The sequence below is a fragment of the Macaca nemestrina genome, chromosome 7, assembly GCF_043159975.1.
Source record: "Macaca nemestrina isolate mMacNem1 chromosome 7, mMacNem.hap1, whole genome shotgun sequence".
In the NCBI taxonomy this organism is placed as follows: domain Eukaryota; kingdom Metazoa; phylum Chordata; class Mammalia; order Primates; family Cercopithecidae; genus Macaca; species Macaca nemestrina.
In genome coordinates, this window is record NC_092131.1 from 149,498,248 (window position 1) to 149,525,161 (window position 26,914).

Here is a 26,914-nt window from a genome sequence, read left to right on the forward strand (position 1 = left end):
GTGACGTTTATATTCTCAGAGACTTGTATGTGCCTAGCAGGTAGTATTCAGTAAATGCATATTATGGAATGAAACAATTTGAATAATGAGTCAGAAATACACCGTTTAAATACTTTTTCTACTGCCATGATGATTTCAAATTTTTGAACAGGTTTAAGATTCTAAATTTAAAAAAAAACTTCAGGTTAGTCTAACAAATGTTGACATCATCATTTACACATGTGCTGTTAAAAATTATTTAAGAGAGAATAGTTTGTGCTACACACTAATAGTCTTGGCTTCTGCTCTCAACATTTCCTGATCTTTTTACCTCTTTTGCATTAGATAGAGGAAGAAAGAAGCTAAACCAGATTTTGCTGCCTGTTCACCCAGTAAGCCTTTTACAATAGCTGTTATTTGGTCCCAGCTGTTGTGCTAAATTTAGGTTTTTGGCTTATCTGTAATTGTTCTGTCTCCCATATCCAAGGTTAATTGCAAAGTGATTGTAGAACAAGTAAAACTTCAGTTCATTTTTTAAAAACTACATAATACAGTATTCAATAATATCAAAGTCAAATCCACTGGGATTTAATATTTGTAGCATTTTATAGATTAAAGAACTGTTGCCATTTGTCAGTTTCATCTTCATGATGCCAGAACATTTCAGAGAAAATGAAATGTTACCCTCCTGAATGTTCTCTCTGCTCTGATTAGATACAATCGTGGAGTTAAGGTTAACAATTTCAGTTGTACATGTTATTTTACTGTACATATCTAAGCAGTAGAAAATGTTGCTTTTTAAATATTTCATGCTTTTTTCATAAGAACTTTATCTGAGGCCCCCCAAAAAATAGAACTGTCAATCTTGCACTTTATAAAACTCTTCTGATGTGAAAATAGGCTCATTGTAAAAAAAAAAAAATTTAAAACAGAAAGGCACAAATAAAATTGCCTTAGACTTGTCCTAGTACTTTCCTGTTGTGATCCTTTTATGCAAAATTATATCTAAAAAAAAACTTTTTCTAATGAAACCAAAGAGCCTTGCAAATTTTTACCTGTCTCCATTTGGGCTCATGCCCCAGATGTACTTTGTCTACAGATTGAGTAGCTAATAGCTGCAGCGCTTGTTAAAATTGGGTTTTTTTAAGTACAGCAGATTCTTGTCATCTGTTTGTGTTTAAATGACGACAACATCACAACACGAAATGTCATCATGTCACATTGCTATAGCACAACAACAAAATTACAGCTCCCCAACAATAACATGCTGTCAAAGTGTCCTCCTGCCCATGAGTCAGTGTTTTAGAAGTTATGAAGATTATTTTTAGCACAGCCAGTGTCTTGGAAGCTTGGGTTCTGAATCCTACTAAAATCCTTAGTGATTTGGGAAAATCTAGGGTGGGGGTGGGCTTCCTGTTCTTAAATTATCCCACTCCCTGACCCGCATAGCTGCCCACCCTCCTGTCCCGGCCACATTACACCCGGGTTCCATTATGCACTGCAATCCACTTGGGGCTCGATCACAACTCTGCGCCAGCATCCCGTGTGGAGGAGGAGGAGGAGGAGACTATAATTATCCTCCACGTCTGGGGCAGGCCCTTGGATGACATCTCCCCAGTTACCCTGCGCTCTAATAGCGCAGCTCCGATTCCTAGTCTCAGAATCCAGGCACGCCTGGGCCGGCTGGGGGAGCAGCCGAAGTGCCTGGGACCTCTCAGGCTTCCCGTATTCCGCCGGTGCCTCCCGGCCGCCATCTCCAGCGCCGTCGCACCCGCCGAGCACCTGCACCGAAAACCCGGTCCCAAACTAGCGCCCCGGGGCGAGCGGCGGCATTGCCATAGCAACCGGGCGCCAGGGCCGCGGAGGCCGCCGGGGAGGAAGTGACGAGCGGGGTGGGTTGGCTGTTGTTGGGACACGTGACCCAGGCAGTGTTTTGACAGGGCAAACAGCAGAGAAAGAACTGGCCGAGCGAGGGGGACGGGGAGCCCGGGCGCCAGAGCTAGAGACAGCGGGCGGGCAAGGAGCTGGCAGAAGCTCTGGGCAAGAGGGCCGGCTGGAGATACGGGCGGGGGAAGCCCGGGGGCCGCGGGGCTCCGGTGCCAGTCAGGCAGGGCGAGGGGCTGAGCGTAGGGAGCGGAGCGAGGCGGTGGCTGAGGCGCGGGTGGATGGCCACAGGGGCGCCGGGGAGCCGCTTCGGGCTGGTAGTCTCGGGTCCCCACGGTCCCCTGAGGCAGCCCCTGGGGCCGCTGCGCTCCACACTCCGCTCCCGCCGGCCCTGCGCCTCTCGGAGCCTGAGGTCTGAGGTGGGAGTGTGATGTGAGCCGCTGGGCGAGCGGTGGAGAGAAGTGCCAAGAGGAGGCGGGATTGGGACGAGACAGGAGAGCGAGTTAGTCAGCAGAGGTCGGCCGAGGGAGCCGAGGAGCCGGCCAGCCCGAGAGCGCCATGAAAACAACTCTCCGGCAGGGAGAGGGGCAGGCGCGGCGCTCGGTGCGGCGGGGCTGAAGGAAATCCGGGGCCGCGGCGGGACGGAAGGGGCTGCGCAGAGCAGGGGGCAAGCCCCCGGCTGTAAACACCTCCCCCGGAGCCGGCCGCGGAGGACTGGTTGGGAGTTGGTAGGGTCGCCCCGGGACAGCCCGGAAGAGTTCGTTTGGGGCTGGGGGCTGGGCAGGAGGAGGTGACTCGGGTTTCTGTGTAAACTTGGCCGCGGTTGCCGCAGGAAGGCTAGCCAGAGGGTAATTACACAGGTGAGGCCCGGCGGGGCGGGCGGAGCGCTCGGGAGGCGCAGGGGACTGGAAGAGTTGGCTGCGCCCAGGCACCAGGTGGAAGAATTTCCATACCAGCCCTGCGGAGGTGCCTCTGTTCCCAGAGGCGTTTTTGTACGAAGGGGTTAGTTTGTGTTGCTCGAATCTTTCTTCTTCTTGCCTGTACCTCCAGGTTATAAATAGATCCCGCTTTGGTTCAGAGACTGTGTGTCAGAGAAGGACACATTGGCCTGGAGAGCACAGAGGCAGGGAAGAGGGTGCTCGATCCGGAGGAGATGGGGGAGGCGGTGCAGAGAGAGTTTTGCTTTTTTCAGACCAGCCGAGGGTGCTGTCACCGCAGTTGGTGCCAGGAAGAGGCCTAACTTAACAGTAGTTTACTTGCAAGGTCCGGGTATTAGAATAGGGCCAGATTAATTTTATTTTTATCTCTTTCAGCATTTTGAAAACGAAGCAGAAGCCGTAGAATCAGCGGCGAGCCTGTTGAAAGAACCCACACGTGCATTTCACAGCACTCTGGGTGAAAATTGGATGTGAAAATGAAGCCAGACCGAGGTAAATTATTTAAGTAGGGCTTGTTCCCCCACCCCCTTCTTTTCTATGCCTCAATTTAGAAGTGTTAACCTAATTCTGCAGTAGGATCAACTATTTCTGTATCATATGTAATTATCTGTTTTTGTGACAGATTCCAGCTGGTGAGGTAGAGAAAGGCATATGGAAGAGAAGGTTAAGCTTTTTTAACAAAAGTGCTTCTGAAACAGTAGCTTCAAGAGAGATTCTAGTGTATCTCAAAATGAAAGTAAAGAACGGTATTTGTATCTGTTGCCACAATACAGGTATTTTAGAGTTGTACTTGCTCGTTTTTAGGCAGTCAATGAACTTCAGCTTTCAAGAAGTTCATAAGCTTTTTAAACTTGAATGTGAACTTGATAAAATGAAGAGAAAACTTAAGATTTTGAGTTGATAAGTATTATTTTATTACTACTTTGATTAGTTGATTTTTGTGCTTTAAGCAAACTCCAAAAGTTTGCAGAGTACTCCAGTATTCAGTATACCAGCATATGGATAGTTTGGGCCACTGAAATCCCTAGTGATAAGTAAATGTCACTTCCTTTTTAAACCTGTATTTTCAGGATTTGTAAGAATATTATATACACTGTTTTTCAAGGATTTCAAGGTAATTGTTTAATCAGTCTTCTGATTAATGGCAAGAACCAATTTTAGAAAATGTTAATATAATAATGGTTAGTAGTGAGAGCTTTTCCGTCAGATATGAGTTTGATTCCAAGGAACACTGTGAAGTGGGGATTATTTTATTTGGTAGGGGGCTGGACTAGATGACAGATTTCCTTCCAAATCCAAGTCTTTAGGATTGCAAATATTAATTATCCAACGAATTAGATGCTTATTTTAAAATTTATATATATTAAACTGGTTATTTTTCCATATATTTTTTTCAAAGTAATTAGACAAATTCTCTGGGTAAAATAGGTCTATTGAAATGCACCAGAAGGAATTGGAGAAAACTATACTTAATTTAGTGAGTTAAATTAGTTTTAGGTGTTGGCTATGATATACAATTAGGCAGCAGCTATGTGTGTATCAAGTATTAGTAAGTGTATTGCTCATGAGCAGGTTCCTTGTGTAGAATATACCAAGTTTAGATTTTTAGATTACATCAATGACTTTGGAAAAATGGCACCAAGGTTAGTAATTGAATCTCAGAATAAACAAGCAAATAAAATCAAAGTCACTATTTATTTTGAATTGTTTTGAAAAGTTGCTTTACAGTCATAAGCAGTTTTTAAAATAGTATTTGCAGCCAAAATGAGTGTTAAACACAATAAAATGTTTAGTTGTGTACTGATACAGATTTTTAGGGCAAACAAATTTATTCATCAAGATTTCCAAAGAAGTTTTCACCTTAAAAATTGTAGCTTTCTTTAGCATTCTCAGGTAAAGATGATGGGATTGTGAGTTTAGTATTGTGATTATATTCCATAATAATAACATAAACCTTTAGACCCATGGCTTTTTTTGTCTTTTACTAAGACCTGTGTAAGTAATCTTTTACTTAGCAAACTAGTACAGAAATACTGAAATAAGCTTTTCACAAATGTACTTACCCTTACTGTGCGCAATGTAGTGTTGTATTTTCTATTCTGTTTTACGTTTTGAAAAATTGCTGTCACCACCCATTGAATTGATTTCTTCACCAATTAATGGGTCATGATGACCTGCAATTTGAAAGGCACAGTTATGGACAACTCTTAACAAGAAAACAGTTACACTTCATTTTTTTTTTTTTAAACTACATTGGTATCTAAAGAACTATCCTATATAAATTACTTTTCTGGATAATTGAAACTTTTTAAACGTCAAAATATTTTCAGTTGTAATCATGGTATATGGAGACATTTTAAAAATGTTCATGCTTCTGGTTTGAGTTTTTTTTTGTCTCTAGTTTAAACTATCTCAGCCTATCTTTTTTATTCTGATTTTTATGTTCCCTGGATGTCAATAGTTTTTGTTAATATATTTATCCTTGCCACCTTTTAATTTTCCTGCTTTTAGTCTCTAAGCTAGAGAATTAGATAACTATACTTAACACTAAGTTTTCTATAAGATGAACATAAATAGGAGAACTTCTCAGCTACTCATTCAGAATGTGAGTAAAGTGTGAATTTTAATGTAGAGACTCAGATACTAGTTTCGTGGGACACAGCTGTACGTCAAAGAGTTAAAGTTTCTAAATAAATATAATAGCCTCTTATCCTACATGATTGGGTGTGATGGTTGGCTAACAGTAAAAGTCTAAGGTGGGGGTCAGGAAAAAAAGCTTAATTCTTTTTCTATTGACTGTCTGTTTTTATGGAAGGTATGGGGAGCATTGGTCAATTCTGCTCTCTGTACCCTCCATAAAAACAAACTGATAGCCAATAGAAAAAATTATCTGAAGATCAGGAGTTTCTACTATATTTTCAAATAAGATGTTATGGTATAGCATGATAGCTACATTTCACAATAGTCGATAGTATTTCACTGTAAAGGTAAAAAATTTAATTTTAAACAATAATATAACATTACTTGGGTAACACTGCCAAAGATGAGTCTTAGATGTTGTCATTAGCACAAGCTTTTGTGTTTTTATACTTGTTCCATTATTTGCTTGCTCTCTAATCTTCATCACATAACCTCTAAGGGTCTCAGTTTCCTTATCTGTAAAATGGGAATAATTCCAACTTCTCACAGTTAGAATGAAATATGACAGTGCTTGGCACATAGCAGATATTAAATAAATAATAGCATTTATTATGCTAAATAAACACTATAGATGCTTATATATTGGTCAGTTAGAAGATACACTCAACAGAAGAAATAGTGAAATGTTTAATAACCTAACGCTATTTTGTTTTGTTTTGCATTCATAGTGTTCAACCTGCTAAGGCTCGAGCAGATTAATAATTTTTCAATATATAGTTATCTGAGAAAATATAAAAGCTACAGAAGGATACTTGCAGTATATGTATAATGTGTTTCTTTATATTGTCATTTGCTATTACAGTTATGACTTCTATATGTCAAGGATGACATGGGTGGACTAAGCTTTCTGAAATAATTAGATTTTTAAGTGATGTTAACAGCTGACTAGAGCTGGGCAGCTGGAAAATTTAATGTTATTCCACCTTTGACTCAGGGATGTACAAGTTTGGACCTGGTTCTAGATCTGTGTGTATATTGAATACCTGGTGTTTCAAGAGAAGTCTAAAGTGTGGTCCATGGCCTGTTGCGGTGACTCATGCCTGTAATCCCAGCACTTTGGGAGGCTGAGGCGGGTTGATAGCTTGAGCTTGAGACCGAGACCACCTTGAGTTCAAGACCACCCTGGGCAACATAACAAGACCCTATCTCTATTTAAAAATAAATGTGGTCTTAGTGTAGAAGTAATTAAAAACATATTAGGTTATGTTGTAAATGTATTTCTAATTTTGTATTTTTGATATCTGAGCTTATCAAAACTGCTATGAAAGATTAAGACCTATAAAATAAATCATCAATAAATTAGTAATTTAAATCTACTGTTACAATTCATATTCAAAAACATTGTAGGCTATTGATCTTTAAGTTAAAACTATTAGTACAAAATGTGTTCCACAAACAAAACACCACACTATTTTGGGGTTTTTGTTTTTGAGGTTAAAACAGAGAAGTGCTTAGTTTTTTCCTCCATATTGGCTATATTACAAATTTAGACATTAGCCTTAGAATTCCAGTGGTTTATGAACTTAACTGTAGCATAATGCAACCCTGTTAACCTCAAACAATTCACTCCTAGGCAGGTGAAATAGGAGGAAAGAAGTGTTAAGGACTAGAAAAATGTAGCAAAGCAATTAGGTGCATTGCTTGCTAAGAATAGTTCATTGTTAGTTGATGTAAGTCAAACAAAAGAAATGGCAGATGTTGGAGAAGAAATATTGACTAGATTAAATAAAGCAGCCTTTTGCTAAATTCCCAGGTAGAGGTGGTGGTGATAGTATGAATAACAATAGCTAATACTTGTTCATACTATGTGCCAGGCACTGTCTTAAGTACTTCACATATATAACTCATTTAATCCTCACAGATACTCAAGGAAATAGATGCTGTTGTCATCTCTGTTTTATGGATAAATGAAACTGAGTCACAGAGAGAAGTTTGTTAACTTACCCAAGGTTACACAGCTAATAAAAGGGCATGCTCAAATGTGAAGTGAACTTGAGCATATGCTCTTAAGCTCCCTGACTGGTAGCAGTAACTAATGTTAAAATACCATAAGATTTTGGGACCAAAGTGGTTTAAAAATACTTGAGGAAAACTCAAAACAGGCATTTGGTAAGTATTCTGATCTTGGAAAGCTGTGTATCCTCTCTGCCTCAGCTTTTATCTTTACAATAGGGAAAGTAATAGTACCTCAGCTCATGGTTATTTTGAGGATTAAATTAATGTATGTGATGTGCTTAAAACAGTGGCTGACACTTAGCATTCAAATATAAACTATTATTTTTGGACATTTTCTAAAGAAGAAGCCAGTCAGTTAGTGAAAGCTGAGGAAGACAAAAGAAGGGGGCTAATTCAGCTGCATGTTTTGTATATTCACTGTGATCTCAAGTTAAAAGCTGGCTACTGTTGGTCTTTCATCCATTTATGTTGATGAGTCTTGACATCAGTAGCTGTCAAATAATCACTGGCTTGATACAACTTCTGAGATTCAGATACTAAAGGGGTTGACATAGAAATACCCCATCTGTGTTTTTGCCTGTCATCCAGTAAGAAGGAAATGATTCAGTGGACTAAACTCTGTCATTTCTTTGAAGAATGAGAAAAAAAGATAATTGGAAGGCAGAACTGAGAGGCAAATGTGTATATAAGGAGAGTGACTTAAAAATTGATTTTCTCTTCAAGAACTGAAGAAACCCATGGGGTCTGAGCATTCTGCGTTGTGAACAAATGTAGAAAAAAATTAGTTGTTAAAGAATATTTATATTTATTCTTTTGCCTTTCTCGCCTTTGGATCTAATTATGAAAATGTTTTCACCCTTTTTGAGGCTGGGGATTTTAAAAACTGGAAATATTAAACTCAGACTAATAATACTGATTTTTTTTTCGATAATGAAAAGGCAAAATTGTAGTACTTGGAAACAGTACTTCTTAGTAGGTAAACCAAAGTCAATTTGTTAATAGTTAATTCTGTCTTGGCTCAAATAGGTGAAAAATCAGAATAGCTCTTCATGTAAGACTTTTTCTTTTTCATGAGGCAGGGTCTTACTCTGTCACTCAGACTGGAGTACAGTGGTGCAATCATAATTCACTGTAGCCTCCAACTCCTGGGATCAGGAGATCATCCTGCTTAAACCTCCAGAGTAGCTGGGGCTACAGGTGCACACCACTATGCCTGGCTAATTGTCTTATTATTTATTTATTTATTTATTTTGAGAGATGGAGTCTCACTATGTTGCCCAGGCTGTTGTCACTCTCATGGGCTCAAGCAATCCTCCTGCCTTGGCCTCTCAAAGTGCTGGGATTACAGGTGTGAGGCATTGCACCTGGCCCAGACTCTTACTTAAGTAAAACAGGATGGAATAGGTAAAAAATGCCAGTAGATAATCAAAAATATTAGACTAAGAGCCCATGTGTAATACCACAATTCCTAGTAATGATTTGAGTTGAGATTTCTCATATTTCCCTTTCCATGTAAAAGATACTCATCTCTTCCCCTTGTTTACCATATCCAGCCCCACTAACTGCCTTTTAGGTTTTTAATTACCACTCAGGATCTTGTATGCGCAATTCCTGCTGCCTAGAAAGCCTTTCTCCCCAGTCATCACATTGGCGGCTCCATGTCATTCTTTTGTTATAGAACTTAACTGTCATTTTTTCAGAGAGGTTTTCTGTCACTACCCTATCTAAAGTGCTCAGTGAATGTTAATTGCTGTAATTTATTAAATGAGATATCCCTTGTTATTCTGTGTCTGAGCAGCCTGTATTTCCTTCATAGCATTGACAACATTTTGTAATTTCTTTTGTTTATTGTCTGTCTCTACAGCTAGATTTTAAGTTTTGTGAGTCCAGAAACCTTGTCTCTTATTCACACCTGTATTCCCATCATTTAGTAAGCAGTCTTGTACATGGTAGGTGCATGGGTGTTTAATACATATTTGTTAAATGAAAGAAGACTTGTATGTCTCAGTGTCTGTGGAGCAGATAGGAATAGGAGCAGCTGGGTAGCAATCTTTGACTGTTTTACTGATACCAGCTGAAATTCTGCCAATTTAGGGATTGGTTTGAGTTAATGACTGTTAGGTTCTTATCACAATTTTATACACAATTTTTTGGAAATACATTGAAGGATACTGTCCATAACTTACTTAAATAAAGGTTATATTTCACTAGGCGCGGTGGCTCACGCCTGTAATCCCAGCACTTTGGGAGGCTGAGGCGGGTGGATCATGAGGTCAGGAGATCGAGATTATCCTGGCTAAGATGGTGAAACCCCATCTCTACTAAAAATTAAAAAAAAAATTAGCCAGGCGTGGTGGCGGGCACGTATAGTCTCAGCTACTCAGGAGGCTGAGGCAGGTGAATGGAGTGAACCTGGGAGGCGGAGCTTGCTGTGAGCTGAGATCACCCCCCTGCACTCCAGCCTGGGCGACAGAGCAAGACTCAGTCTCAAAAAAAATAATAAAATAAAATAAAGATTATATTTCTTAATTAATCATATCTTATGGAATTAAAACACTATAAAATATCTTCAAAGTAGGCAAAAGCCGTTTGGTGACAATGGTTTCCAGTTTATATACATCTGACTAACAGATGATTCATGCACAAACATTTGCTAGAAGCTCTCTGACGTCCACCCCCTGTGCTGAATTTGCTCCTGTTGCTGTTTCTGAGAGAGAGGGAGAATGTCTGTATGTTCAAATTGGTAAACCTCAGGTTTATGAGTATAAGAAAGTACAAGTCGGATAGAGTAATAGGAAAAAAACTCAAAGGATTTATAGTTTAGATTTGGGACCCATTCTTGGACTAAGTCCCAAACCTGTTTTCTTATCTGGAAGATGTAGCTGGCCAAGGGTGTTGCTTGAGAGCTTCAACTAAGATAATGTGTCAAAGAACATAGTAAGCTGTGAAATGCTATTTAAATGTGGACTAATTTACTCTGTGGGCAGGATTATTTGTATAGATGAGCAAAGGGCCAGGTCTTCCCAAACACAGCCAGCTGCATCTTAGTTGGTGCTATTCACACAGTATGAGGATTTTATAACTTTTAGTTTCCTCTTGCTATCCTGACAGAAATTATACCAAACTAGAGATTCACTTGGATTAATAAATGTATACTTAGTTATACATTTTTCAAGGATGGTTGAAATGATGGTCATATTTTAGTTTAAATGGTTTCCTTTTAGCAGCGTACTATAATGCAAGAAAAGTTAAGACACTAAGCTTTTAGGATCGGATTTAGATTGAAATTCTAACTTCGGCACTTACCAGCCAAATGACCTTGAAAAAATTACACAGCCTTTCTGAACAACGGTTTTGTCTTTTTGCTCTAATACCATCAACCTTAAGCCTTGTGGGAAAGGTAAACTGAGAACATATGGTTTGGCACTTAACATATGCCTAGCACTGGGTAGGGATTGCTAAGTGGTTTCCTCTGCTAACAAGAATACACAACTTGGAACAGCTGCACTGAGGAAATGAGTGTTTCAGAACTCCGTTTTGAAAACTAGTTGTAACAAGCATAAAAGATCAATGGACACTTATTATGTCACTTCAACTTTGTCTTCTGAAATATACAACCACATAGAAAAAAATCAAAACCAGCATTGAACTACCCAATCTTTAATGCAGATGCAATGGGAGAGGGAAAGTAGGTAATTCGGAACACAACCCACTGTTTCTGGGTGATAGTAGACCATAATGAACAGTTTAGAGCAGCATCAGGGCGGAGAGTGAGGCAGAGGTGGGAACTAGAAAGAGGCTGATGGAAAATACAGAGCGGTGAGATGTTGCCCAAAATTGCTTTTTTCTTTATTTCAGAGTATTACCTAGGATTGATACAGTGCTTGGAGCATGGGCCTTCTGCTTCTGTGACCCAGAATTTAGATTTGTTCCATGATGCTGCAAGATGGCCATTATAGGTTAAGAAACCTTTGGTAGTCTCTTCTGGGAATCTAATCATAACTTATGTTGCTTGTCAGTAATATTTAAGCCTAAATAATGGTCAAACTTAAACATATCCCTTTTGGGAACATGACCAATCTGTATTTGGGAATAAACAAATTAATATTTAAAGTTTTCATATTTTGGTTTCCCACTCTACCAAATGTATATTCCTGAATGGAATTAATTTAGCATCAGTATCTGAAATTAGGCTATTTATAAAACTTTATCCTAACATCTAGAAAATGCATTTACATTTTCCATCACATTAGCAATTTTCTTTTGTGAAGAGAGATCATGGTTTGTGAGAGAGATCATTATCTAGTTGGCCATTTCTACTTAAATTTTTAACAGTAAGAGAATGCACAATTTTAGCCCTTGATATTGACAAACTTCTTTTTGTTTGTTTTGGTCTTAAAATAACTTTAAAGGTCTGTATCATATTTGGTGTGTTTGACAGAAGGATGCTGATATACAAAAAATTATTATTCATTTTATAAAAGAACTGACCATAGGATTTCTCTAAGTTACCATACTTTGCTTGCTGTACCATTATTATAATTAAAAATTTCAAACCCACTGAGGAGTTGAAATACTACGATTAACATCCATTTACCTTTTCATAGATTAATTGTTAACATTTTACAACTTTTGTTGTATCTCCATATAAGTAGGTGGGATAGGTGGGTGGGATGGATAGACATGGAGTTTTGTTGTCTATTTTTTCTATTTTTAATGCAAAGCCTTTTTGTTTATTATTTCAAACTGCTACTTTTTTCAGTTGACACATTGCAATTGTATATATTTATGAGGTCCAATATGATGTTCCAATACATATATGTATTGTGTAATAATTAAATCAGGGTATTCAGCATATCTCTCACCTCATGCATTTATCATTTCCTTGTGGTGGGATAATTCAAAAGTCTCTTCTAGCTATTTTGTAATATACAATAGTTTAGGGTTATCCTCAGTCATCCTACTATGCAGTAGAACACCAGAATTTATTCCTCCTATCTAATTGTAACTTTGTATCTGCTGATCAACCTCTGTCTATTCTCTCCTTTGCCTTCCCCGGTTTCTGGAAACCACTGTTCTACTCGCTGCTTCTATGATAACAGCTTTTTTTAAGATTCCACAAAAGTGAGATCTTGCAGTATTTGTCTTTCTGTGTCTGGCTGATTTCACTGAACACGATGTCCTCCAGGTTCATTTATGTTGTTGCAAATGACAGTATTTTATTCCTTTTGTGGCTCTATAGTATTCCATTATGTGTATGCACGTGTGTGTGTACCACATTTTCTTTATGGACAGAGATTGATTCCATATCTTGGCTATTGTGAATAGTACTGCAATAAACATGGGAGTACAGATATCTCTTCAACATGCTGATTTCATTTCCTTTGGATATACATGCCCAGTAGTGGAATTGCTGGATGATATGGTAGTTCTATCTCTGATATGTTGAGGAACCTCTGTCCTGTTTTCCGTAATGGCTGTAATAACTTACAGTCTCAGCCATGTGTAACTGTTCCCCTTTTCTCCACATCCTTGCCAACATTTGTTTTCTTTTGTCTCCAGCCGTTCTAACCTGAGTAAGGTTGTATCTCATTGTGGTTTTGATTTGCATTTCTCTGGTTATTAGTAATGTTGAACATATCTTCATATACCTGTTGGCCACTTGTGTAAGTTGCAGACATCTTGACACTTCAGCCCCACATACTACATGTATCCAGCAGTATGCTAGAGCTGGCAGGTACTGGCTTGCAAAAGCTGATTGTGTACATTTCATTTCAACTCTACACCTAGTTGGTTACTTGAAATCAGCCATGGTAACGGTATTTATACCATGGAAATTGGCAGTGCTACAAACCAAGGCCCTTTTTCCTTTCTGAGCCAGTTGTTAAACATTTACCACCAAACCACTGCATGTGTCTTCTAAAAATAAAAGTATTCTTCTGTATATCTGCAATACAGTTACTACATTCAAGAAATCTAATACTTTTCATAGTATTAATATCTTTTTTTTTTTTTTTTTTTTTTTGAGACGGAGTCTCGCTGTGTCACCCAGGCTGGAGTGCAGTGGCGCGATCTCGGCTCACTGCAAGCTCCGCCTCCCGGGTTTACGCCATTCTCCTGCCTCAGCCTCCGAGTAGCTGGGACTACAGGCGCCCGCCACCACGCCCGGCTAGTTTTTTGTATTTTTAGTAGAGACGGGGTTTCACCATGTTAGCCAGGATGGTCTCGATCTCCTGACTTCGTGATCCACCCGCCTCGGCCTCCCAAAGTACTGGGATTACAGGCTTGAGCCACCGCGCCCGGCCTCATAGTATTAATATCTAATGTACAGTCTATACTCATGTTTTCCTTGTTGTTCCAATAACATCTTTAGTCATATTGCCTTTTAAAGTTGTGCATTGCTTCCTTTTACAGAAATTGAGTTAGACCCTGATGTTAGACAACATTTACAAAAGTTTTGGAGTACACCATAAGAATATGATAAAAAATTAGATCATGTAAATAGAACAGCTAAGTAATATTTTAGTAGATTTTTCCTCTAGCTTTTAAATATTATTTGGACAAAATGGATTAAAGAGAAAAGTGAATGTTGTTGAAATTCCAGATTTTATTCATCGATAACACATTAAAGAATTATATTTTTAAACCTAAAGTCTCAGGCTGACTGACCTCATTTCCTAGTGATTTCCAAGGTTCCCTGCAGTCTAGCCATATTGGTCTTGTTATTCTTTAGTTACTACAAGCACATTTGACACCTTGAGGCCTTTATATTTGATGTCTTCTCAGAATATAAGTCTCATGGCTCCTTTTTTTTTTTTTTTTTTAACTTGACTTTCTGCCATCAAGGAAGCCTTCTCAGACCATCCTTCGAAGAGTAAAACTAATTTATTCTCCCTTTACTCTTCATTACTCTTCCTCATAGTTCTTAACATTGTTTAACCTGATATTCTGTTTCTTTTCCCCTCTCCCCAACAGGAATATAAGCTTCATGAGGGCAGGGAAGGGATTTGGTGGCATTTGTTCACTGCTGCATTTCCCCATACACAGACAGGTACCTGGCATTTAGATGCTCTTCAATAAGTGTTTACTGTTGAATGAACACTTGCATGCATTTTAATATCTTTGTGGTGTAGCATAAAACTTATTACTTGACAACTTTATGCATTCTCTTTTCTGAGATGTGTTAGTTTAGTAACCCTAAGATCTAATTCTCCACTGTCAGTTTTTTGCTTCTAAATGGGAATGTTTATGCCCACTTCACAAGGTTATTGGGGGATCAAATGAGATAATATACATGAACTCCCTATATACAAGATAGAGTGCTATGTAAATATAAGCAGCTGTTCATTCTCTAAGCATTTATGTTTACATATCAGCTATTGTGCGAGGTTCTGGAAACATACAGATGAATAAGTCATCAGGGTACTGTGTGTGAGTCTGGGGGGCAACTAGAAAAATTCTTGACTCCTTTGGCAATGTCCCTTGCTAATGTAGTGTTTGTGGTTTGAGGAATCATGACCTCAGATGTATTGCTTCCCTAAACTAAGACATTAACATCCTTCAATCTTCTATCCTCTTAAAAATTACACTAGTAATATGAGTCTGTCAAAGAAGTACAAAATATAGATAAGCTAAAAGAAAGGGACAAAATAATTGTAATGCTCCTATTCTGTGATTAGACAGTTCACGTTTTGGGGGTGTGAGTATGTGTATCCTTCTAGTCTATAAATGTATGTACATATTAATAATATATTTTTTAATTAAACCATATATACTACTTAGCAAACTATTTTTTAGCTAATATAATTTGTGTATTTTCATGTCATTATTCTTCCATTATGGTATCTTTAATGGTTATATAGCTAACTTTTGCATGCCTGTGTTATTTGGCCAATTTATACTTCTTAATGTTTTAATTTTTAACTGTGGTAAAATGTAGATAACATAAAATTTATCATCCTAACCATTTTCATGTGTACAATCTTTTTGTTGGATACTTAAGCTCCAAGTTTTGGCAAATACAAACAGCACTGTAACAAACATTCCTATAGTTTAAATCCTGGTGTATTTCCTTATTTTTTCCAGACAAAGTTCTAAAAGTAGAATTACTTGATCACAGTATATACAAACATTTTTTGATTATTATAAAATCACACTTTTTGATTATGGTAAAAAAGTGCCAATTTTTGGTCACCAACAGTATATGAGAATAAAAATAGTTTTTCCCCTACCTGACACTCTTGTTAGCTTTAGTGTATGAGCAAAACTCACACAAACGGTTCTAAATTTGATTTCACATTATAGATATTCTTGAAAGAAAATGGCTAATTACTATCTGATTTGTATCTTGTTTTCCTCCACGTACAAATAGTAGACATCTTTTCATTCTCCAACATTATATGCCCAACCTAAATTCTAACTGAAATCTTCAGTCTCCCCTCACCCCCTTAATTTCAACTTTTATTTTAGGTTCAGGGGGTACACGTGCAGATTCATTACATGAGTGTATTTTGTGATGCTTGGGTTTTGGGATACAGATGATCCCATCACCCAGGTGGTGAGCATAGTACCCACAGGTAGTTTTTCAGTCTGCACCTGCCTCCCTCCGTTCCCCTTGTAGTCCCCAGTGTCTATTGTTCCCACTTTTATGTCCATGTATACTCAGTGTTTACTCCCACTTACAAGTGAGAACATGCAATATTTGGTTTTCTGTTCCAATAGATTTTTCTTTTGGTCAATTTCTGGCTGGTATTCCTTCCCCTGCACCCCCCTCCCCCACCCAGAGATAGGGTTTCACTCTGTTGCCCGAGCTGCAGTGCAGTGGCATGATCATAGGTCACTACACCCTTGAACTCCTGGGCTCAAGTAATCCTTCCACCTCAGCCTCCCAGGCAACTAAAACTACAGGCGCACACCACCCTGCCCAGGTAACTTTTAAATTTTTTGTAGAGACAGGTCTTGTTATGTTGCCGAGGTCTGGAACTCCTGTCCTTGAGCAGTCCTCCTGCCTCAGCTTCCCCAAGTGCTGAGATTACAGGCATGAGCCACCATGCCCACACTCTAGATGGTATTCTTGATTTGACTTTCAGGAATTGTTGTGTGGCAGTTAGGGCAGTGGAAAGAACATGGGTTTGGAGCTGGACAACTCACTGTTCAATCATCAGCATCATTACTTACTAGCTGGGTGAGTTTAGGAAAGTTAAACTCTCTATGTCTTAATTGCCCGGAAATCTGTAAAAATGGGAATAGCAATTCTTTTCTCAAGGTTTCTGCGAGGATTGAAAGAAATAGTACATGTTAGCATCCAGCTCAGTGCCTGGGCACAAGGTGGGCACCAGCTTTCTATGAAAACAAGTTGTCACACTGAGGATACAGGGCCAGTATCCCCTAAATCTACTTTTTCCAACTAGGATTCTAGAACTGTAACTATAATAAAGTTTACTAACAGTAGTACTTACATCTAGAAAATCTGTGGGGGATAATGTCTGAAGTCTTTAGTGCTGTGTAATTATATGAGAATTTGCTGTCATGACAGTTGTGCTCAACTGCAGATGCTGTCAATCCATGGTTTCCTACTTTAGTAAGGAGCACAAGGCAGAGTGGCCTTCTGTGAAGTTAAACTCTGGCATCGATTTCCTTTGTTGTTGATTCAACAGTGTTTCAGCTTACTCTAATCTTGGATAAAAAGAGAAGCGTATGCCTGCTCTGGATGGATAGAATTCAAATTTGCTGTGCAATGAATTTGAATTTTTATGGCATTCATTTTATGTAGATACGTGTGTCTATTTGAACTATAATATTTCCCAACTTCTTTGATATCTCACTAAGGAAAGTTTTGGTTACCGAGGTGGGAGGATTGCTTGAGCCTGGGAGTTCAAGACGAACCTGTATGACATAGGGAGACCCCATCTCTACAAAAAAAACTTAAAAATAAAAATTAGCTGGGCTTGTTGGTGCATGCCTATAGTCCCAGCTCTTGGGATGCTGAGATGGGAGGATCACTTGAGCTGAGGATTTAAGGCTGTAGTGAGCTATGATAAAGCCATTGCACTCTAGCCTGGGCGACAGAGTGAAACCTTGTCTCAAAAAAAAAAAAGTTTTGATTAAATAGTTAAATTCATGTAATATGTGTCATCTTAACAATATGTACAACTCTTATTTTTAGTTTATCTTGCAACAATTAGGTAATCTGAAAAAAGTGATGGTTTTGTGCACATGATCATTGGGCTAAATTTTTTCTTTTCATTCAGTAGTATTTATTGATGAACCATTCTGTGGTATGACCTCTGAGATATGTATTATGTTCTCTGCCCTATAGAAAATGTAATCCAAGAAAGAAGATAAGTATAATGCAGGACATTTGAGAACTGAATGAATGATAAAAGTAATGTTTATCAAAGGTCATAGGGAAGATTAATTCCAGCTGGAGAAGTTAATTTAGGGCTGGGACTGTCTTAGCAGAGACAGCAGCTGAGTTGATCCTTAAAAAACTGGTATGATTTGGATAGATAAAAATTTAGAGATTGGGGCAGGGAAGGGAATGGAAGGAAGAACATTCTGATCAGAGGGAATGAGTTAAGGTGTGAAGATAGAATTCCGATGTTTAACGGACGACAGACAGACTAATGTGAATGGGAAGGGTTGCTTTGGAATAGGGAGAGATTAGAGTTTTGAATGTTAAGCTATAAGGAGTTTGAGCCTCATTCATTTGCTAGTATCAGACAGTCTTAAAATCAGTTTTTAGCTCTCAAAATTACATTATGGCCTGCTGTTATAAAAAATACCTAACACACATCTACTGTTAGCTAAATCTTTTTCTTCTCCATTTATTTTTCCCTTTGCCACCATTCTTTGTTTATAATGTATGAAGGATTTGTGTTTTATTTTACAAAAATTCTTGGGAATGTTAACATGGTACACAATACTAACAATACTGTATCTATTGTTTTATAATACTCTTTTTGTCAGAGTAGTAAGCTGCACTATTTATTTTAAAATAGCTGTGTGTTATAACAAATGGAAGAAAAATACAGAGTAAAACTGGAGATTCCATTTCTCATTCCAGATAATTGCTGGCAGAAGTTTGAATTCTATTAGAGGCTTTCATACCCTTCAGCTTCATGTAAGGTCTGAGAATGAAGGAAGTCCCCGTGATACTGATAAGCTTTCCTAGCTGTGTTAGGAGTAGAGATGTATCTTCTTCTCTCCCCAACCAGATAAACACTTTCACACTAAAGCTTTAAAAAAAAAAATGGTGATCGTAAGAGTGAGGTTTGTTCAGTATTTTGTGGTAGACAGAGCACTAAGAAGCAATCTCAGTTTCCTAGTCTTAGTTTGCCACTATCTGTGTGAATAATCACCAACCTCTTTGACCACCAGTTGCCTCATCTGATAAGAGATTAGATTAGATCATTTTGGAGGTTCCTTCTAGGTCTAAGGTTTGATCATTCATTACTCCTTTTTTTTTTTTTTTGGCCTGGCTTGTAAGGTTTCTGATGGCATAACTCCTTTCTTAAATATTGTTTCTCTGAGCGTGTGTGTCATTAAGTTGGCATACTAACTTTTCAGAAATTGAGGTAAAGAACATCCCTGTGCCTCTGAGTAGTTATTGTGTTGATTGAAGGCAGGTTCTGCAGGCACACTTCTGTGGTTCAGGAGGTTGTAGTCTAACCCTGGCCTGTACCTTTTGTAGTAGCTTATGCTGCAGAATTTAGGTATTTACCAGGGTACTCTAAGTTGCTAACAACAACAACAAAATTCAGGTTACATAGTGGTACATCTTAAATCCACTTTTAAAAGTTCAGGATGTGAAAATAATTTTGTTATTCTGAAATTACTCACAAAATCACTCTGTCACTAGAAACCACAGTTGGAAAGATCCTTAAAGTGTGTGAGTTTCTTTCATTTTTACAGTTGGGAAAACATACGACCCGGAGAAAAGCAACCTATCCAACTAAAAAAGTAAAACTCAAATTCCCTGCTAGTTGTTTTAGTATTTTCTGTATTTGGTATTACTTCTAGCCTCTAGCAGAGCACAGTTGCCTCTAGGTTCTGGCACCAGAAATGAAATAATGATCATCTGGCTTTTATCAGGAAACTGGAAAGGAACAGACTAGGTGATTATATTTTGACATTGTTCTCAAAGTAATACATGCATACTCTTAGAAGTAAGTCGAATGGTAATAAGTAGACTCAAAGTGAATAAGACATTTCATCCTTGAAACTAGGAAGCTAAGAAAGAGATGGATATAAAGAAATAAGAAATTAGAAATAATTGTCAAATTTAAAAATCAGGAAATAGTACAAACTAATTATTTAGAAATATAGAGGACAATATTTTTTCTTTAGTTTCAATGTATAAAAAATGAGGCTAGTGATAGTACCTACTTAAAGGGCTATTGTAATGAGGAAATGAGGTAGTCCATATAAGGTGCTTAGAAAATAGTATTTGGGCCGGGCACAGTGGCTCATACCTGTAATCCCAGCACTTTGGGAGGCCGAGGCGGGCGGATCACCTGAGGTCAGGAGTTCGAGACCAGCCTTACCAACAAGGAGAAACCCCATTTCTACTAAAAATACAAAAAAATTAGCCGGGCATGGTGGCCCATGCTTGTCATCCCAGCTACTCGGGAGGCTGAGGCAGGAGAATTGCTTGAACTTGGGATGTGGAGGTTGCAATGAACCAAGATTGAGCCATTGCACTCCAGCCTGGGCAACAAAAGCAAAACTCCGTCTCAAAAAACCAAAACAAAACAAAATAGTATTTGATTCTGAATAAATACTCAATAAATTTGCCTATCATTGTTAATAAATTAGCATCTCTTCAATATGTAAGATAAACACATTCCAAGTGCGCTGAGAGAAATATACAAAGGCTAAGAGAGTGGCTAAGTGAGAGCAAGGAGAAGTCCTCTTTGGTTAGAATGGTTAGGTAAGGCCCCTGAGAAAATGAGCAAAGGATGAGAAGGCACCAGTTGTGTAAGGGGGAAGAACATCCCAGGCCAAAGGAATATGTGCAAAGGTCCTGAATTTAGAAAGTCTGGCATGCTTTAGGAACTGCAAGAAGGCCAGCTACTATACGATAGTTTGTGCTTCCCTCATTTCTTCATTTTATACTGTCTCCTTCACTAGAATAATTGTTCTTCAAGGGCAGTGATGACATCTGACTTCTTCCCAGCTGTTTTCCTCACACCTGTGACAAGTTGACACAGAATTAGTATTTATTAGATGCTTCATAAAAAATTAAGTGCCTATTGCTTACTTAACAACTTTGTAAGTTCTAAGATACCATAATTTTATATTTGGGCTTTTATCAGTGAGTTTCATGAAATATAAAATTCACGCTTAAAAAATTTAACATATTTAACCGTTTTATATCTCTAACTGTACCATTAAGTTCAAACTATTTTAATGGGCTGGGTTAAATGCTACATAGGATGGTCCTGGTTTATGCCTGTTGTCCCTGTGTCCAATCCTATTTCATAATGGTCTCCTTTCACTCTAAATGTGTTACCACTGTTTGGATCATGAATTTTACTCTTTAATTTTTTAATACATTTTTTTTTCTTTTTAGAGACAAGGTCTTTCTATGTTGGCCAGGATGGTCTTGAACTCCTGGCCTCAAGCAAACCTCCCACCTCAGTGGACAATGAATTTTATGATAACCGTAATAGTCATTTTACTGTTCTGCTAGTTCACTCAAATCTTGTCTTTCATTAACTGGTATATCATTCTGTACTTAGATAGCTTAAATATAGATTAAAATAGCTGATTTGCCCCAGCTGTGTTTTGTAGGATATTGCATCTAATATTTTGTAATTTACATGGGCCCTTGTTTGAAATCAAGGGATTGACAACATGGGATGCTTGTTTTGATTTAGTACAAAACACTTGAATTTTGTTTTAGAAATGATCTATTTCTAAAATATTTCTCCCAAACACCCATATTTTGACAAAATGTTCTTTTTGAAAGTGATATGAATTCTTATGAATATTTCCTTCTGCAATATAGTTGTGATTATATAGTCTTATTGGTTAAATATGACAACATTTTAGAATTTAACTGTTAGAAATAGTAAAACCATAGACATTTGGACCATTCTCCCTCTCTTGTTCACTGAAACAAGTATTCACCGAGCACTTTCAATGTGCCTGGCATATGTGCTGGAAGTACTGTGATGAGCAAGAACTAACATGGCCTCTGCCCTCAGAAGCTTGTAGTTTGAAAAAAAAAAAACAAAAACAAAAAACAAAGTCCTTTCTTCCTGGGGCAACAGGTGAATCAGAAGCTGAGGTTACCCTGTGATGTTTTAGAAGGGACTTGGGGGTAGAGGAGCTGGCCCAGAGGAATAAGAGAGTATCAGATGGCATGTACAAACTTACAGAAATTGTACACTCTACTCTCCCTTTCTTTTTTTGTTTATTGATACAGGTTCTTGCTCTGTTGCCCAGGCTGGAGTACAGTGGCTTGATTGTGGCTCACTGCAACCTCCAATTCCTGGGCGCAAGCAATCCTCCTGCCTCAGTCCCTGAGAAGCTGGGACTACAGTGTGCACTACCATGCCCAGCTGATTTTTAATTTTTTTTTTTTTTTTTTTTTTTAGAAACGAGGTCTCACTGTTGCCCAGCCTGGTCTTAAACTCTATCCTCAAGCAGTCCTCCTGTCTCAGCCTCCTAAAGTCTGGAATGATGAGCATGAGCCACCATGCCTGACCTCCACTATCCCTTTCTATTTGTGGTGGTCTCCAATATTTTGAGTTTGAATGGGAGGGGGGCATGTATGTTTGATGGTTTGTTTTGTTTTTGTGAATGAAGAATGAAAAATTATTCCCAGTAAGTGCAAGCTTCAGTTGAGGCGCTCAGTTTATGAGGTCTTACTGTTGTTTCCTCTCTTAGGTGCTGCAGTTAAAATCTTCCTGGTCTAAAATGGTAAAAACTATTGAGGTATTCAAATAAGTACTTTATAAACTGAAATTGCATTGAAAATGGAGAGCTCTCGTAGAAAGGTTGACTCTAGCATTTATATAAGGGAAAAGACAACTATTGTTTCCCTCTACACAGAAAGCTATATTCAGTAGTTATAGCATTTGTACGTTGTGAGTCCTTAGGGATCTCTGAACATCTGTGTCTTTAGTAGTGTCACCTCTAGTAAAAGAGGGCCTGTAGAATTGAGTGGTGACAGCCTGTGATGTATGTGAATTTTGGCTGTAAGTCTCTAGTGACTATTTTCTCCAACTCTATTTAGTACAATTCTACCTAATTTCAGCTGTTGTGCTTCCAAAGTCTATGTTTGTTGAATATGATATGATGAAAACCAGTATCTATTTGGAGACAGTGGGAGGGATGGTAGTAATTGAGAGACAATGTCAGATGGAGCAATGGCCTTAGCATTTTTTTTTTTTTTTTTTTGGAGACGGAGTCTTGCTCTGTGCCCCAGGCTGGAGTGCAGTGGCGCGATCTCGGCTCACTGCAAGCTCCGCCTCCCCGGGTTCACGCCATTCTCCTGCCTCAGCCTCCCGAGTAGCTGGGACTACAGGCGCCCGCCACCTCGCCCGGCTAATTTTCTTGTATTTTTAGTAGAGACGGGGTTTCACCGTGTTAGCCAGGATGGTCTCGATCTCCTGACCTCGTGATCCGCCCGTCTCGGCCTCCCAAAGTGCTGGGATTACAGGCTTGAGCCACCGCGCCCGGCCGTTAGCATTTTTTTTTGACTGCAATCCACAATTAGACATTTCACATTGCTGCCCCATAACAACATCCCTATCAACCCCTGCCCCAAAACAAGTTATTTACCAATCTTGCTATGAGCAATGATGACTGATTTTTTTTTCTTTTCTCTACTTTATTTAAAAAGAAAATGATAGTCTCAACCCCTTATATTAATTTTATAGCACATTAATTATACAGATTGTTTTAGCACTTAGAACTAAAAGTGTTCAAGATTTGATTTTGTTATCTTCTCTGTGTAAGCTTAAGTTGCTGACTTACTCTGAGTTGCCATTTTATTGATTAAAACTGGGATAGTAATAGTATTTTACACTATTTTATAACTTTGTTAGAATGACATAACCTGAGCGAAGTGGTTGTGCCAGGCACTTACTAAACACACAGTCAATGAGTAGGTTCTCTCCAAAGTTTGTTAGCTTAGGGAATTGGGAGGATGTCACTGACAATAATGGTGACTCTTGTTCAGAGGAAAACTAATTCAGTTTTAGACATGCTGGAGTTTGAGGTAGCCAAAAGAGTTTAGTCATATCACTTGGAAGAAAACCAACGTAAAATAGTTTCAAATAAGCAAGTTTTTAAAAATGTTAAATGCAAAGCAAACAGTATTAAAGCTTTGGGGACTTAATAATTGAGTCTCCTTAAGCTACACAAGATTGACTAAATACACATACAGCTTTTTCACTCAACCAGATTTTTGTTAACATTCTCCAGAATTTAAACTGCAGAATCAGTCATTTGTATGACTGTTTGTCTCTGTTAGCAGACATAATGACATGTATCAGTAATAGTAATTGTGGAAAAAAACCACAGCACTTGGAATTAAACCTAGAGTAGGTGATTCTTACAAGGTACCTACCTCAATTTCTATGATTCAGTTTCTTCATCTACAAAATATTATTTCACAAAGTTGCAGTTGTCAAAGGGACAGGTAAATATGGGATCCATTATCTTCATGGAAAAACTTGTCATAAAATGTTATATTATTATAATACAAATGTATGATTGGTTTTCAATCTAAGATTGAATCAAACATAGCATTCTTTGTAATAGCAGGAGATTAACATCCCATAATATATCTTTAAAAGAAGTATGCATAAAGAAAAACCCATATGCACCTCTGCACACATTTTATGTAATGATGGTGATATTAATTTACAAAGTATATAGGAGATTAAAAGTGAATTCTTAATACGTGATCTTGATTCTTATTAAATCTGACTTATGTGTGTACAAGATATTATTAGACGAAGTGTTTGTCTAGTAGCTTAGCTTATAAATAACCCCTGTTCTAGCTCATTTTAAACAATGTAGTATGAATGATGCCAAAAAACAGGCTAGAACATTTTCTTCTTTCCAAGATCTTAGATTTTGTAAACAAGGCACTACTCCTGGAACTAATCTAGGTCATCATAACCCAAAATCTTTTGAAAGATGAGATCCTCAATTAAGTCTCTTAGGTACTTTTTAGCATTTTAATTTTAAGAATGTGTTTAACTCTTAAAACGGTATATTTGGGTTGCTGTTTGGCCATTTGGTTTATTTGTACTTTGTTATAATGAATACAAGTCAGTGGGTAATCATTGCAGCAAGTATGATTACTGGGAATCTCATGTAAATGGCAGTCACTATAATGTATGGTTTAATTTATCCCTGAAGTGACCTGAACATCATATTTTGTTTTTTAATAAAAACTGATTTAATGATGTCATACATTTCTCTATTTTCCAAAACTGTTAATGTTAAATTTTAACTATTGCTTAGTCTTCATTACAAATTAGTTATTCAGCTAATTTGTAATTAGCTGTTAGATGTGACATTATTTAAGTTGTTGTTGTTAGATGTGACATTATTTAAGAAACTTAAAAAAAAATCAGCATCACAGAAATCTTTCTTTGGTCAAGAGTTTTCTCATTCCCGTTTTTATTAATACTGTATACAACTAATGTATGCTAATGTATTGCTGTTATTTGTTGTGTGCGTGTGTGTGTATGCAGACATATGGTTATGTCATGTAGACCTGATATCTGCAAAGGGAAAGAGGAGACTTCAGATTAAGAGCCCAAGTACTCACCTAGGTGGTTTATAGCACTTAGAGAAATGATTATTCCCACTTTTCAAAGAAATAGATTCAGACAGGTTAAATAATTTGGTAACACATCCTGTAAGTAGAAAGAGCTTGAATTTGTGGCTTTCCTCCTCCATTATGTCTTGCTGCTTTAAGGGGTCTTTCCAATCATGAGGTTGGATTTTGTACCAGTTTTAATCTGTGGGGATAACAACTACCTGAGGATCTGAGAAGAGTATGTAAAGGGATTAGCATCATGCCTGGCCCATGGGCCAGTAGGTAGTGGCTATTTAATATATATATAATATATATTTAGTAATTATTTTTATGTGTATATGTGTAGTAGCTATTTAATCATTACCTTTGAAGGGCTCTTTTTTCTATCTGCAATAATTTTTTTTGTTTAGAAAGTCTCAAAGATAGCATGATTAGCTCTTAAAGTATCTTACTATCAGTATATCTCAATTATTTCTGTTAACAGAAAGCATAGATGATCTGAAATAGTTATTTGAAATTTTTCCATTTTGTATTTGGAATATATAGTTTTGTTTTTAAAACTTTTGTAAAAGATCTACTATCCTATTTGTTTCCCTGCAGGAGCATGATATGTTTCCTGAACTGTCCATTTAGAGAACATACTTAACAATCATGCTAGGTGGGTTCTGGAGGAGTCGGGGAAGGAGGTTTGTCATGGTTGAGAATTGAGAATTGAGAATTTGGGACTAACACTTGTGTAGAAATTCATGTTATTCAGATTCGTAGTTTGTAGTCTTGAGATTTACAAAGTAGATAATGTGCCATCATTTTACAGCATACTCATTATTTAGTTTTGTGTACCAAGGTGAGCAAATTGGGGAAAAGCAAACTTTTTTCAAAAATACATGAAGTGCTGTTCTGAAATTTATTGGAAAACTAGCAACAGAGAGGGGAGCATTTCATTAAATAAAATACTGTCTCAGTTGGATTTAAGTTTTTTAAGGTGGCACATCTATTTGGAGTGTCTTTTATCATTTATAATTACGTGTTGTGACTAAATACATTTAATGTTTTTTCTGTAAATTCTTTTTTTATATGACATCAATAGATTTATATTATAGATATATGATATCACTAGCCTTTAATTTTAAAGTTGAAGGATTATAACTGAAAGGAAATATTCCAAAACAACCCTGGGATTATATATTATAGGAGATAGAAAAAGGTTGATTTTGAAATATAAATTTATTAATCCAAAAAATTTTTTAATTTGATTTCCTTTAACTTCTAGTTGTGACTTATAAATTTTATATTTAATTTCCTTATTTAAACAATGAAGATGGTCAAATAAGATGTTCTACTTGTACTAGTCACCTCCCATGATTGTGAAATCAAATCAAATATTGTATAAAATATAAATGAGGCATGGTGCTAGGTAAACAAGTAGACATAGTACCTACCTTTAAAGCACTTACAGTGTGATGGAGGAGACTCATTAAACCAGTCATTTTGTAAACAGCCTTTCTACATTCTATGAACTAAGTGTTAAGGAAAAAGTACAGTGGTCCTGTGACTAGTCTTGGATTAGGAGTTGTACAGATGAGGAAACTGAGGCTCATAATGGTGTAATAATCTTATATGTGGTCTCACTGTTAGTAATGGCAGATTCCTGTTTTGAACACAGGTTGGC

General features: G+C 37.6%; 1 protein-coding gene and 1 long non-coding RNA gene across 10 annotated transcripts in view; one reads left to right on the forward strand and one right to left on the reverse strand.

The window, feature by feature from the left end:
* Positions 1-26,914, forward strand: part of ATOSA (atos homolog A) — a 133,965-nt gene that overhangs the window by 30,466 nt on the left and 76,585 nt on the right. For 2 of the 9 annotated variants that reach the window (XM_071066828.1, XM_011755422.3), the window contains one exon: positions 3,177-3,293. In XM_071066828.1, the coding sequence (XP_070922929.1) occupies positions 3,278-3,293 (16 nt within the window). In that variant the 5' untranslated portion in view covers positions 3,177-3,277. Of the gene's footprint in view, positions 1-1,853; positions 1,872-1,905; positions 2,866-3,176; positions 3,294-14,486; positions 14,509-26,914 lie in introns of those variants that run through there. The other 7 variants (XM_011755444.3, XM_011755439.3, XR_011606044.1 and 4 more) reach the window with 7 other exon arrangements.
* LOC139355425 (uncharacterized) overlaps positions 20,554-26,914 on the reverse strand; it is a 50,228-nt gene continuing 43,867 nt past the window's right edge. Inside the window, exon 6 of the long non-coding RNA XR_011606045.1 lies at positions 20,554-20,649. This is a non-coding gene — a long non-coding RNA (uncharacterized lncRNA). The remainder of the gene's footprint in view (positions 20,650-26,914) is intronic.